This window comes from Fulmarus glacialis, unplaced genomic scaffold, assembly GCF_000690835.1.
Source record: "Fulmarus glacialis isolate BGI_N327 unplaced genomic scaffold, ASM69083v1 scaffold9573, whole genome shotgun sequence".
Taxonomy (NCBI): Eukaryota; Metazoa; Chordata; class Aves; order Procellariiformes; family Procellariidae; genus Fulmarus; species Fulmarus glacialis.
Window position 1 is genome coordinate 5,439 of NW_009201018.1, and position 14,243 is coordinate 19,681.

Here is a 14,243-nt window from a genome sequence, read left to right on the forward strand (position 1 = left end):
GTGATTTTCTGAGATAGTTCTAGTCAGAAAAGTGATTCTTAAAAGTGACAGTTTTTAATCTCATCTTCTGTTATCTGTTTGGACTGTATGTGCTCTGCTGTTGACAGAGGTGCTTTAGTTGTAGCTTTAAGGGAATCATATGTGCCATATTTTCCTCACTTATCTTAAACAACTTTAGTATCAAAGTTCTGTTTCCTTTTTTTAATTTTATTTTAGCTAGGATTCAAACTTGTCATTGAAATCCTGGCTTTGCTGGACTGACAATTAAGACAACGACCTTAACATTTCACTTGTAAAATGAGCACGGTTATTATATTCAATGTGAATAGGACTTGCAATGTCATTTTTACATTTGTTTCAAAACATAATTGCATTTTATGAATGCTATTACATACACTATTTTGACAGAAAAATGAACAAGTCTATAACATGCTTTATTTTAGGGTTCTTCTAAGTAAATTTAATGTGGGGTTTTATAATTAAGTTCCCATTAAAGGATAATAATTATTGTCTGGATAGCTATTGTAGCATTTATATTGTAGTGTTTGTGTCCTGCACCGCATTATTACTGTGTGGTTTATTTACTAAAAATGACTGTCTGAAGGTTATGTGGCCATTTCTGGTTCAAACAGGTAACAACAGTAAGTTAGCAAGATGCACAATTTAAAAAAATTATATTAAAAAGGCTTCCATTTAATTTTGGTGGCTGGATATTAAACAGTAGTTTACTGAAAGAATCTGTGCATTATTTCTAAGCATGTCTGGTGCAGTAGAGGATAGGAATTGATGGATTTACAACAGAGAATAGTTTTAATGGGTGTTGTACTTTGCTGGTGAATAGTTTTTACATCCGAATTCCTGTCTGCTATAGTGACAGTACTGCAGTTGCAGTCCCGTGGCATAATCAGTCGTTCGGAGATGCTGGGACTAGAACAGCAAAGAACCCAATGTACTTTAGTGACCAAATGCAGAAGGATTGGTGAGGATCTGTTGTCTTCCTGCCTTGAGTCTGAAAGATCCTTTTGCTGTTTGCTGATGAATCAGCAATTTAAAGTGTTGTGCAGTTACATTTAAATTAAAGCCAGCTGCAATTTCTAGAAGTTTGGCAGGTAGGGTGCTAGCTGAAACTGTGTGCATTTAGGAAAACTTCCAGCGACCCTTGTTCAGTCGTCTTCAAGTATAAAACCAGTTTGAATAGGTAAAGAACTTAAATGCCAGGTTGTGGTAGGGCTGGTCTGTCATCCTGACTTGGTTAGGGGTGGATGTGAAATTTAGGGGTGCAGGCTGGACAGTTGAGACTATTGAGGGTAACAGTCTCCTTAGCTGTACTCCTTCAGCCCCAGACCTGAGCTTGGTCCCAGTGGGGAAGTAATATGCTGCTTCTGTTGACTTGTGAAAATCTCTTTTCCCAGGAGCTGTTTTTCTTCACCAGGTATCTTGTTCAGCTGGGGTTCTACTAATTTTCCATCCACTTAAAATGCAGATGACAGTCTTTCAGGGCTTGCTTTTTGACACAGGCTGGGACATGAGGTGCAGGGATTTCTTGTAGAAGGTAGCTGGGGAACCTCAGTCTTTTGCAATAATGTGGGACTAACTTGTATTATCAAGCAGTAAGCAATGTTTTAAAATTCACACTGCAACAAAAATATGTTGAAATTTGCATAAAAGAAATATCTAGCCTGCTTCACTTTGCAGTGTTTAAAACTACTTATTTTAAGAGAGGAAAAAAATCATGTACTTTATTCTTGTTTTTGCTTTTCCTTATCTCTTCAGGAAGTCCCTTTTTTTTCCACCCACGCTTAACTGCTTTTGTGTAAATGTAATGGTTTAATATTATTCCCTTGAGTAATTTTGTATATTTATAGCATCTATACTGTTAAAAAGATGCTCTCTAAATATCTTGTTACAAGGATTACTTTTCATTTTAAGACTCCATAAAGAGGATATAAATGAATTCTGCACTTTCAACTGATTTTCCTTCCCCCAGATATTTAATGTGTATTTCTTTGTCACTCTACGATGTTCCAAGCATGATGTTGACTTAGGGAGGGACATTTTGTTCATATTTTGTAAGAGTTTTCAATGGTGAATTAAGTATGATGTGTTTGTTTGACTAAGCTATACAGAGTTGTTTTGTAAAACTTTTAAGTCTAAGCAGACCTACATAGATCAGCAATTAGCCTGTACACTTGGACATTGGATCTTCAGTAAAGTCAATATTTTGATGCTGTAGGCTTTTTTCAGTTAAATTTTAGTCTCAGCAGATCGTCATCATATATGTAAATTGAACACTCAAATCCTCACAGAGTTTGCATAAGCTACACTCTTACAAGCCTGGACAAGATATTTCTCACTCTGTGTAGAGCTCACAAAGGTGTGGAATCCAATCAAAGCATAAAGATTGCACAGACACTTCTTAATAATGCAGTAAGGATGTCCCTTTAAAAAAGAAATATACTATTCCCTTAGTGGTTTTATCCATCTTCCATTGTTTAGCCTCTGAGCCTCCATGGCATTTTTTCTTAGGTCTTCTGTGTGTGGTTGGTTGCTGACTGTAAACTTGTTCCTTTTTTACTAGCTTCAGTCCTTGAAATCTTTTTCTGCCATCAGAATAAACAGACTAGCTATAACCTATTTTTTTAATTACATTTGCATGGCTTGAATAACAAGTCTTCTCTGTTCCTTCACAGGCATTCGACCTCCGATCATGAATGGGCCCATGCACCCGCGCCCTTTGGTAGCGTTGCTGGATGGCAGGGATTGTACAGTAGAAATGCCTATTTTGAAGGATGTAGCCACAGTGGCATTTTGTGATGCTCAGTCTACACAAGAAATTCACGAAAAGGTAATATTTAGAGGTATAATTAAAGCGTTTTAGGAAACGCAAGTATTTCCATGATCATGAACAGATACCGTGTTGTGTTAGCTATGACAATGTGTTTAGCTATTGCATTTTAGTTTAATGGTCAGTTACCTTAGTGAGTGAGTTACTGGTCATTTCCAGTGAGTGATAAAACATGATGATGAAAAAAAAGATGAAAATGTCTGTGTTGAAGTATGCTTTTGTGCGGTGTATCTTTGGCTGGATGTCGTCCATGTGCTTACCTACTGAATTAGATTCATGGAGAGAGTTACCTGTGGGGAAGATTGTATTATTGCATGATATTTTGAAATGCTGCTTGGAAACACTGTTGCTCAGCCTTCACCTGGAAAGCCGAATCTCAGTATTGGATTGTCCGTGTGAAGAACTTTCAAACTTCTCTGTTTAAGCAAGGAATTGTGCAAATCGGGTTAGGAGGCCTTGTGCACTGAGAACTGACACTGCAGAAGAGTTTCAAAACAAATGCTAACCAAAAATTTATTTAGAAAATGAATTAAAAACACTATTCTAACTGTATGTTATTTTAGGAATTCGCACCGTTCCTGGTGGTTTGGGAGCTGTAGAACAACTAGTGGTTCTTAATATTGTCAAAGGTTTTCTCATTTTCTTAGTGGGATACCCATTTTTTGTGAAGGTAGCCAAGGGAGCCAGCTGGCCCATACACCTACATTATCTCTTCAGAGGCTTCTTTCAGCATAAAGGCCTCATGTGTACCCCAAATCCTCGCTGCTCTCTAGACCGGAATAGAACCTTTTCACATCCATATTTCTGTGGAGGTAGAATTAATTTTGGTGAAACTGTTGGCTAGCAGAGTAAGCCTCAAATGCCAAATATTCTTTCACCTAATAAAGGATGAAAACGGGCCTTACAGCTTCTGTGGAGGTAAAAAATGTAATAAATATGACAGCAGAAGAGGAGCCAAGTGCAGAGGAGGATAATCAGGGGTCCCTTCCAAGGGAGTTTATTTTCTTCCTCTCCCGCAAAGATCCATGATAGACAAGTACAGATCCAAGTATTAACTTAAAGGCTTCTAAGGTAAGTGTCTGTATCCACTTCTGCACCTATGGTACTGTATACTGCTGAGTGTGATTCAGGTGTTAAGGAGTTGTCAGCTGAACCGAACTGCACCAGTGTTCTCGTTTCTCTACAGATACCTTGTTAGACTTGTCCTACACTAATTGTAGCAGCCCCTGGGTTTGTGACAGGTTTTCAGAAGCTTTTCACTATTTTGAATTCATAACTGGTTTAATTGTTTATTTACTTTTCATGTTCTTGTAATATATAGCATTGTTAAACATTTTAAAGTCTCTGTGTGTGATGAAAGATTTAATCTTTTCTTTGATGACTTTCTTACAAAGCCAGCTACTTGAAAATAATACGAATACTAACTTCCCTTCTGTTATCAGGTGAATAAATCTCATTTTCTGTAGTCCATTTCATGTCAGCATCTTCCTGGTGAGAACCCATCAACCAACTATTCAGCTTGTTATTTCTTAAGAAAAATATTTTTATTCTGGAAAAAACATTTTCATTGTTAAAACTTTCAAAATTTGTAAGTGGTAGTGGTTTTTTTTCCTTGTGGTTTTTTTTTTTTTTTCTTTTTTAAACAATAAAGAGAAGACTAAAGAGTTGTATGCTGTATCAGCGCGGCAAACTAGAACTGCCGATTCTCATGGTTCGGGCAAGTGCAAGATATGACTCCCGTCTCCTGAAGCCCTCTGTGTAGTTCCTTGGTGGATATCTCTGCAGACTTTCAGATTTCCCGTCTTACCCTTCTACCCCCCTCCCCACAGAGGAATAAGCTGTTGTCAGAGAATAGTCAAGAATGATACTTAAGGTTGTTTTCTGCCGCATCAATATTGGCTTAATGTCACTACCTTGTCTTGTTCAGCTGCGTTTTAGATACAATAAAATTCTAATGTGAATAGCGAAATGGAAAAAAATAAAATTGTTCCTACTAGGAAATAATCTGCATTCCAAACACCTTTTTTTCAGTTCATTAGTTGTTTCTTACAGGGTAGTCAAAGCTATTCTTTTTAGATCATTCTTGAATTATAAGCTAGATTCAGAGTTGGCAATATTATAGTTCTGATCTCATGCCTTTTTTTAAATGTATTTATACTGTCATATAGAAGACCATCTTTACAGTGGATGGTCAATGGGGATAGCATAAACTCAAAACTTGAACTTCTATTTTGTTGTGACATTCAGTCTTGAAACAGTAAGGTTTTACCAAACTGAACGCAAATTTCAACCTTCTCTTTAACATTGGTTAAAAAAGACCAGTGTTTTTGATGTGCATGCAACTAAGACTACTCAATATTGTGGCGGTGAATGAGAACCTAAAAGTAACTAAGTAGAGAACAAATACAAAGAAGTGAAAACTTTCCTGTCTTCATTGGTAATTGGAGATGCATAGAAACGGATAGTGTTTTTTTAAAAAAACACAAAACAAAACCTTTAATTTATAAGGGTCAAAGACAATAATAATCCAAGTATGATACTTTATTTTTTTCATCTAGAGAAATACTCAACATAAGGTTTTTTCTCTCAATTCTCTTTTTTGTTTATATATCAATAATTAAAACGTGATATAATGCTTTATTTATGTCTACTTCTTTTTAATCATATTTAAAAGTTGTTTTAATCTTACTGTTTTCCTATCTCACACCACTGTCAGAAGTTTAGTATGTGAAATAGCTGGTTTCCATTTACAAAGACTAAATAACACATGGAGAATAAGTAACCTAAATGCTGTGTCACTTTTTTAGTAGATTATAAATAGCAGTTTTCAGGTGAACACTATAATATTGGCAACGGCACCGCCTGGATAGTCCTCTGCTTTGCGTGCTGAAATCAACATCATTTACTTCTGATACGTAGAGACTGGCGAATTCCTGCGTGACATGAATGCCTTGCCTTAGAAACACTCAATGTTTTCTGTTATCAGTGGGTTGTAGTAAGTGAACTTTTCAGATCTTGGGACCGAAAGTTACTGTATGTATTTCAAATTGTAGCTTTGGAAAAGCTACAATAACTGAAGCTTGATGAGTAACACAGGTAATCTATTGTTGATCTTCACAAGAGTCTTTGTATGTAGTGGATATACTAAAGCTTGCATCCTTTGCTTTTTATTGTACCAAAATAATTCATTCTCAGTGAACTCAGTAAGATATCTGGAAAATGTATTTTCACTAGCAACCAGTACATTACTGTAACAGAAATTTTCACTAGTCCATAGGGTAATCCTAAAATATTTGGGTTTGCAAAGTACCACTGTTCTGCCAGGTAATAAATTTCTGCAACAAAAATCACAAACCTTAATTCATTATCATATTGTTGTATTACTGTAACATAGACTAAGAGATCAGTTTTACAAAGTGTTGAGCACTGTGAAAAGTACTCGCTTTTTACTTCCACTGTTCTGCAGTGAAAAATGGCTATTTCCCACACATCTTTAGAGTTACAGTACAGAAATATCTGTATTTTAGTACTGCTTGTATAATACCTTATTTGGGAATGGTGCCTTACTAAATATAAAATTGTTTTCAGGAAAAGTTTTAAAATTAGAAGTTGCATATTTAAAGCAGTATCTAAAATGTTCGTGTATTTATGAATGCACATTCCTGGCCATGCTAAATGATGTTGTCATGTTAATTAAAATACAGATTTTGGTAATGAATGTTAATTTGCAAAAGGCTGTTCCCCATTGTGAAAGAAGAGATGACTGAAAATCAGGAAAAGGTTTAGTGTTGAGAAGAGCTTGCTGAAAGCAGAAGGTGAAATTTAGTTTTTCTTTCATACATTTCCTGTCTTTAAGAAGAGATGCTGAATCTAATAAGGTAGCAGATACACATACATTTAGGTAGTCTGAAGTTGCAGAAGGCAGGCCAAAGACTGGGAAATTTAGGGTGGGGTTTGAAAGATGTGATTGACATTGTCTGATACACATAGATGGGTGGTTGTAGATGAATGTAATGGAAAGAAAAGACGTGAACTGAGAATCAGATTATGAGGAAAGGAGTGGAAGACTACAAAACGAAAGTAAGAGCGGGTATAAACTTAGCTTGCGCAGTTATGGAGCCTTCATCACAGGAGCTAGTGTGAGGAGCTAGCGTTAGAAGAGTAAGGATTCTGGAATCCAGAGAAGGGATTTCTGCTGGTCATGAGAATGTTTCAGGGACAGGATGATGGTTTAAAATACTGTGTTTTAAAACAGCTAGACAACAAAGGAAATAGAATGGAAAGGGGAATTTATAGTAGCTTGTGAGGCAGACACCAGCAGAGCACAATCTAGATATCTTTTAATGGACAAGCAAGGAGGCTGAGAGATTTTAATACACACAGAAAGGAGGAGAAGAAATGAGTATTTGAATGCCATTTTTATACAGGGTCAAAAGCAGGATGTTAACAAATACTATTATACCTTACTATGTATGCTAATTAAAGAAAGTTTTCTCCAAATTGGGTAGTGCCTGAGTTGCAGTTCTGTGGCGATTTCCTTACGCCAAAGAGTTCATTTGTCATGCTCTTTTTATGGCTGAGGAAATTAAAGTATGGAAAATAAGTAACTTGTTTAAGGTCACAAGTAAATAATAACTTGTATTAGAACTCTGCTTCATCTCAGGTCAAAGCATTCATTCCCTGTGCCGCTGCTTTGGAAGGCAAGTTGGACGGCAAAGATAGGTTTCCTTCCTTTTGAAAATCGGGCTGCCGGTGCTTAAGAGAATACTGACATTTACTGACAGTGACCCAAAGTTTTGAAATAACTTTGTAGTTAGAGGTTATTTATTATACTACTTCAGAAGTTACTTGTGTATAAGGTTTTACTGATTTCCCCCCTCCTCCCTAGAAAAATTGGTTTGTTTTCAAGCCATTCTGAAAGGCTGCAATATATATGTTTATGCTTTGACTCCTAAGTTCTGTTTTATTGTAGATGTTGCATATGGCTGTGTGAAGTTGAACATTACGTTTGTCAAACTATATCATGGGATAACTGGGAACTGGGTTCACTGCATCCTGTCAGGAAACTTCTGTCATTTAGGGTAAAAATTATTTTAAGATTTTGGTGGTTAAATGTCTTTCTTAGTAGAGATTGCATTACTGTCAATAAAAGTTACTCACTGTGTTTAAATTGTTTATTATTTTATAATTAATCATGTGTAAATCAGTCTTCTCAATAACCATCTCTGACTGCTTCCAAACGTACATGGTGTTTTGGTTTGTTCTGCCAAAAATACAGGTGCTCATCCAAAAAAATTACTTAAAAATAATTAGCTTGGTTCCATCCTCATTCCAGGTCAACTTGCTTTTTTCACTGTCTCATGCTCTGTTGTCTCTCCCCCTCTTTTTTCCCCCAATCCCTCTTCCTTTCATTCATGGTTTGCTGCTTTTCCTGGCTCCTTGGCAGCCTACCCAGCACTTCTGATTTCTGCAGTATTGCTCCTCCTTTCTACTTCTGTACCTTTGAAGGCATCACAGACTCAAGCAGACCCTTGAGGTCTTTGTGTTGCCTAGGATTTTTGGAGTTCAAATTCTTTACTCTTTGGGTTTCCTGACTTCTGCTGTATATTCTGTAACATGGAGTGCGCTGTGTAGCTCCAAAGGGCTAAGCGTAAACATAATGTGCAAGATCTGGTAATAGACATCACGACCAAGCAGAGAGAAAATAGAGTGATCCTTGCAAACCCAAATGAAAGACAGGAAGCACAGCTGATTAGGAATGATCTTTAAAGCAAAACATATAGGCTGGAAAGAAGTCAAGGGTTTGTTTGAAGCTGTGTACATTTTTTCATTCTCTTTTTCTGTAATTATGTGGTTTCCTACATCTTGTCTCAAATCAGCTAGAAGAAGAAAATGGGTGTGTTTTTGACTGGATTTACTGCTTGATGCAGATACCCAGTTCACCAGAGCATCAAAGAGAATAGGATGCTCTGTTGGAAGTGGGAAAATAGTCTGTCTGGTAAACCTATGCTCCAGCCTTACAAGTGATTTAGTTAAGTTAGAATGTATCAGATCCCTTGACTCCTGTTATAAAACCACAAAATGAAATCATCTTCGCAGGGATACTACATTTCCATGTTTTTAGTTTAAGTTAAAAAAAAAATGAAGAGCTGAACTTCCTGTTCAATGGTGTAGGACTTGAAATTTTTCAATCGCACTTATACATAGGAATTAGATGTAGAAACATTTCCAGTCATTACGAGTTTTATCTAAGACTGTTATCTAAGAAGAGCTGAAGAGCTTTCATAATGCAACAAATGCTTTGAAACTGATACAAACAAATCAAGAATGGTGCTGCTGTTCAGCTGAATCTTTGATTTGTTCCTATTATATCAATGGTTAAGTAAGATAATTTTTCCACCTTCAGATTCGTCTTTGTTTAGCAGTCAAGCTACAATCTTGCATTTGTACCATCAGTGCTGTTTACATTCATGATGCAGTTGCAGCATTTTAGTTTTCCATCAAAGTTAAATTCTCTGAGAATATAGGTTGAAAGGAAGCTGCCTTGTTCTAAACAGTAATGTATACTTGGGAATAAGTTGTTGATCCAAAGCCCTGTAAACTTACTGAAACTGTTTGAATAAGCCTTCGATCAGATTCCTTATGAAAGACACTGAAAAAATTAACAAAAGGAAACGTTAAAAACTTTTGTTACACCTCATTATACAACAAAGTAGTTAACACACAGCTATCACAGTGAGGATGTATACAAGATCGGTGTTTGTATTCAATCACCCTTCTGCCAACATCTGTCAGATTTGCCGGTGGCAATATTACGGGTCAAGTGCAGCATTACAGGAAGGGGCAGGCTGCCAGTGTCTCCTCTGAACTAATACTAATGCTTTAAAAAGCAGAGTGGAAATGCTGCTGTGCCCAGGAAGCAGCATATATCAATCTTACAGACAGATTAGAGTCTAATATAGTTGGTTATCAACTAGCTTTTTCTTTCGTTTCCCAGTACCAGATTTTACTAAGGATCATTGGGGCTTGAAAATTGCTGGCGATTATTAACAGTTTTTTTGAGACAGAGTTGCGTGGGTTGATGCGTTGTCATCAGTGACTTTCATGACATAATGAACCTTTGGTATAGATGTTCATCTGTCGTAGTGTCTGATAGACTTGAGCTGAAATGAAACAGAATTCGGCCTTATTAATAGAACATACAAGTTAACACACAGAACTCCTGTTAAAGATTTTTCATTAAAGCCTCTTATTTAGTAAAAGTGTTTTCAGAGTCTATATTCTCAAATTGACTTCTGTCATTAAACTGCATGTAATTGTCAGTAAATCCTGGATTTGAAAGACTGGCTTCAATATGGTTTTTTAAAAGGAAATTTGCTGTAGGCTATGCACATTATTTATATAGTTTTGTGTGTATTTGTATGTATATGTATATTTTTTGAATAGTATATTTTAAAAAGACTAGAAATACACTATCATACACGTCACGTGTGTGTATATGTATAGTTTATACAGTGTGTAGATATATAGGTTTTAGAGAGAGTGTTTTCAGGAGCCTGCAAGTAAGTTTTGTTTATGCTTGTATAAAGTATTTATACCTATTTGTATTTATGTACAGGTTAAACTTAAGTATTAATATTTAGGGTCTACACTAGACAGTATCCTGGCTGAATAAAATGGATATCATGAAATGGGTAGGTTACTGACAGTGCCGTGGATCATAGGAACCTAACATCAAGCTGATAGTCTCATAAAGAGAAACAGGAACTTGTAAAAAGCAGCACAAACCAGCAGAGTTTTGGAGACCTACTAAATACTAAACACTGGCTTTTCCTTTTAGTTTTAATGGTATTAGTTTCACGTGGGCCCTTTATAATGTGTAGTGAGGCTTTGAGAGCAGCCACAAGTCTGCTGCAGCCTTCCCCTGTGTGGCAGACTACTGATTACAAATTTGGCATGCAGCTGCTTTTTGCAAGTCAAATAATGCAAGGCCTATTCTGTTTAGGTGAAATACATTTTTTCCACCCAAATGTACAAAATACCTCAAGTCTGGGGACACTAGAACGTACTTTTTTGGAGATGACACGTCAAACTCCAAGTCCAAGAAATGCAATACCCCGTGGTTTCTAGAACCAGATGAAATATAGCACTTTCTAGTGATGATTTTCCAGAAGTATTTTTTAAAAATTATGATATATTGTCACATTCAATATGTAATTTATATATATGTTCTGTCTCTGCACTGAAGTAGTTTGGCATTTTACATACTGTGTTATGTTTCTATACTCTAGATTTGATCCACAAGCCTCTGAGATCAGTCTGTCATAGTAAAATCTAGTAGTGTATCTTTAGATGACCAAAGAAGAGGAGGCCTTGCTATTCTGTTCTTAGCATGTTACGATATGTTTACAATTTTTTGGAAAAATAAACAAGATGCTAAGAGTTCTTCCCCAAATAATATGAGGCATGTGTGTCGCAATGGTGACGATGTGATGTTTGGCATGATGGCTAAATAGCCTGGTGCTGAAATAAGGTGAAAAAAAGAGATAGGAAGATGTTTAAAAAGGATTTCAATCTTCAGTATTCAGTACTCGAGATTTGTTAAATTCTTTGAAATAGAAATGTCTCCTACTATAGTGTCATCTGTTCTTCAAGAGCCTTGGAGACCTGGCATGTTGTGAAAGCAGAGTAGTCGTTCTGAGGTTGAAGAACAGCAGAAAGACCTGTCCGAGCAGTTGTGATTGGAAAGGATGTCAGCTCCTTAAAGGGGGTATAAAAAGGCTTTCAACCAGCAGTATGCTGTAGCTTCACCTGGAAGTAAGTCTGAAGGCATAGAAATTATGCAGATGGGCTACATCATTATTTGGTAACAGAAGGAAGCCAACTCATGTCCTGTGTTTCAAGGATCTCGGATCCTTTCTCCCGAAAAGCACAATTGTAGTCTGATGAAAGCAGGAATGGCTGTTGAAGGTACGCAGCTAACTCTGCTTGTTCTCTATCAGATTTTGCCTGTTGCTTTTCCTTGCGAGAGATATGAAATAGTATTGTCTGACTGCCACATACTTGGGCTGATCTGAAATTTCTAGCTTGCTTGTTAAATATGTTATCTCACTCAAATTGACACGAGTTGATATCTTTGTAATAAAATTGCACTAGAATTTGGTGAGTGTTCTAACAATCAAGTTCATCATGGAAGATGATGAGAAAAACATATATACTCCCTGTTTCTCTCATGCATCCGCCATTGGATGTGCTTCTGTAAGTGATCAGTAAATTACTCCTATGCACAGTTATTTTTTCTAAAGATTATTTCATTTTCCAGAACTGTTCACAGTTATGCTGGATTTCAGTTTCATGTGTTATACTCAGATTTAGTTCAAGTTTTGATTTTACTCATTGACGAGCTTGTCAAACTTCCTTGTGTGCATTTAGTTTATCTAATTACTGAGAATGTAATTCATACAAATAATTCCAAAATACAGAAACTTTCTTTTCTTTTTTTTTTTTTAATCTGTAAGTGGCATTATTAACATTCATCAATGCTGAATGTTTTGAACGTCAGATTTTCTGCTATTATTTTCTGCCTTTTTGGCATACTTCAATCACATGGCCAGCTGCAAAAAGCAGTGACGTAACTTAATTATCAAATTAATGTGAAATAATACACAGTTGCAGAATATTACGTTTTTGGCAATGGATTTCCTTGCAAACTGATCCATAATCCTAGGAGAGGCTCAAACACTAAAAAGAAATTCTAAAAGATTTGTCATTTGCATCTGTTTGTTCCATATCCCATATGATGGGTAAATAACTGCCTGTGGAAATGGCTAGTGTCAGCATTAAGCCATAGCTGAGAAATACTTTTCCTTTTATTGAATACATTCCCAAGCTTCCCAATACTTTTCCGTCCCCTCCTAGTGCCAAGCCATAACCTAGATGCGCCCAAAAATGTAGTGTAATGGGTCCAGACCGGTGCTCTTAGAGTCCAAATTACAGTCTTGACTGGCTGAGTTAATAAAATATGCATGATAGTGAAGTGAAAAGCTGCTTTCCAGATGAAACACTGTGATTTTAAAACGCAAATGTCTGAGCCACTTCATCTGTCTTTTAGCCCCTATTTAATGCAGTCCGTAAAGTAGTGGCAGCTCTCTGCCTGCACACACAAACACACACACCATTGGCCTTTTCCAGTCTGGGAGAGGAGGGTCTGGCTGTCATAGGAGCCTTAGGTGAGTCCTTGTAAGCTCTAAGCTACTTCAGTTTTTGCTCTTCTGACAACTACACAGAGGGTATTTTCTCCTGCGTCACAGCCATCTAGAGCAACCTTTGAGGGGCAGGAGGAAATGTATGTGATAAAACACAGAATGGAGGACACGGCTCATTGGAGAGGAGAACCAGGATATCATAAAGAACGTGAGGACCTTGCGGCCTGAAGTAACAAGTGCTGCGGCTCGGAGAAAGAAATCCTACTGTAAACTTGGGAGCGTGACAGAAACACATGCTTCAGGGAAAAGGATTCAGATTTGCGCGTTAGCCAAAGGATCAGCTGGCAGTGTGATGATGGCCGTGCAGAAACGTCACACATCATGTGAGACTTCATTAAGAGAGATTTCCAGCATAGGTACTGCTGCTGAAAGTGGTAGTGTTGGTATAACACAGTGGGGAGGGAGACCTCCAGTAGCACACTGGGTGCAGTTGTGATCACCCACAGTGGAGTTGAGCTTAGACGACTTTAAGCGCAGTGGAGAAGTGTTAGACTTGATCAAGAGGGTAAAAGGGCATCATCCTAGATGAGACTAGAAGGACTAGGCTTGTGAAGTTGTTGTGGTTTAACCCGGCAGGCAGCCAAACACCACACAGCTGCTCACTCACTGCCCGCCCCCCCACCCCCGGATGGGGGACAGAATTGGGGAAAAAAAAAAGTAAAATTTGTGGATTGAGATAAAGACAGTTTAATAGAACAGAAAAGGAAGGGAAGGGAAAATAACAATAATAATGATAGAATATACAAAATGAGTGATGCACAATGCCCTTGCTCATCACCCGCTGACCGATGCTCAAGCAACGATCCCCCTCCTCCACCAACCCCCAGTTTATGTACTGAGCATGATGTCATATGGTATGGAATACCCCATTGGCCAGTTGGGTCAGCTGTCCTGGCTATGCTCTCTCCCAGCTGCTTGTGCACCTGACAGAGCATGGGAAGCTGAAAAGTCCTTGACTAGTGTAAACACTACTTAGCAACAGCTAAAGCATCAGTGTGTTATCAACATTATTCTCCTGCTAAATCCGAAACACAGCACTACACCAGCTAATAGGAAGAAAATTAACTCCACCCCAGCTGAAACCAGGACAGAAGTCTAGCCAAACAAATGCTGAGAGGGGATATGATCGTGTC

General features: G+C 37.4%; 1 protein-coding gene across 2 annotated transcripts in view; it reads left to right on the plus strand.

Annotated features, from left to right (window-relative positions):
- The first annotated feature begins 2,689 nt into the window (after window positions 1-2,689).
- The window catches only part of CTBP1 (C-terminal binding protein 1), a 41,016-nt gene continuing 29,462 nt past the window's right edge, over window positions 2,690-14,243 (plus strand). The window contains exon 1 of one of the 2 annotated variants that reach the window (XM_009573781.1): window positions 2,690-2,845. In XM_009573781.1, the coding sequence (XP_009572076.1) occupies window positions 2,708-2,845 (138 nt within the window). In that variant the 5' untranslated portion in view covers window positions 2,690-2,707. The remainder of the gene's footprint in view (window positions 2,846-14,243) is intronic. The other variant, XM_009573782.1, reaches the window with a different exon arrangement.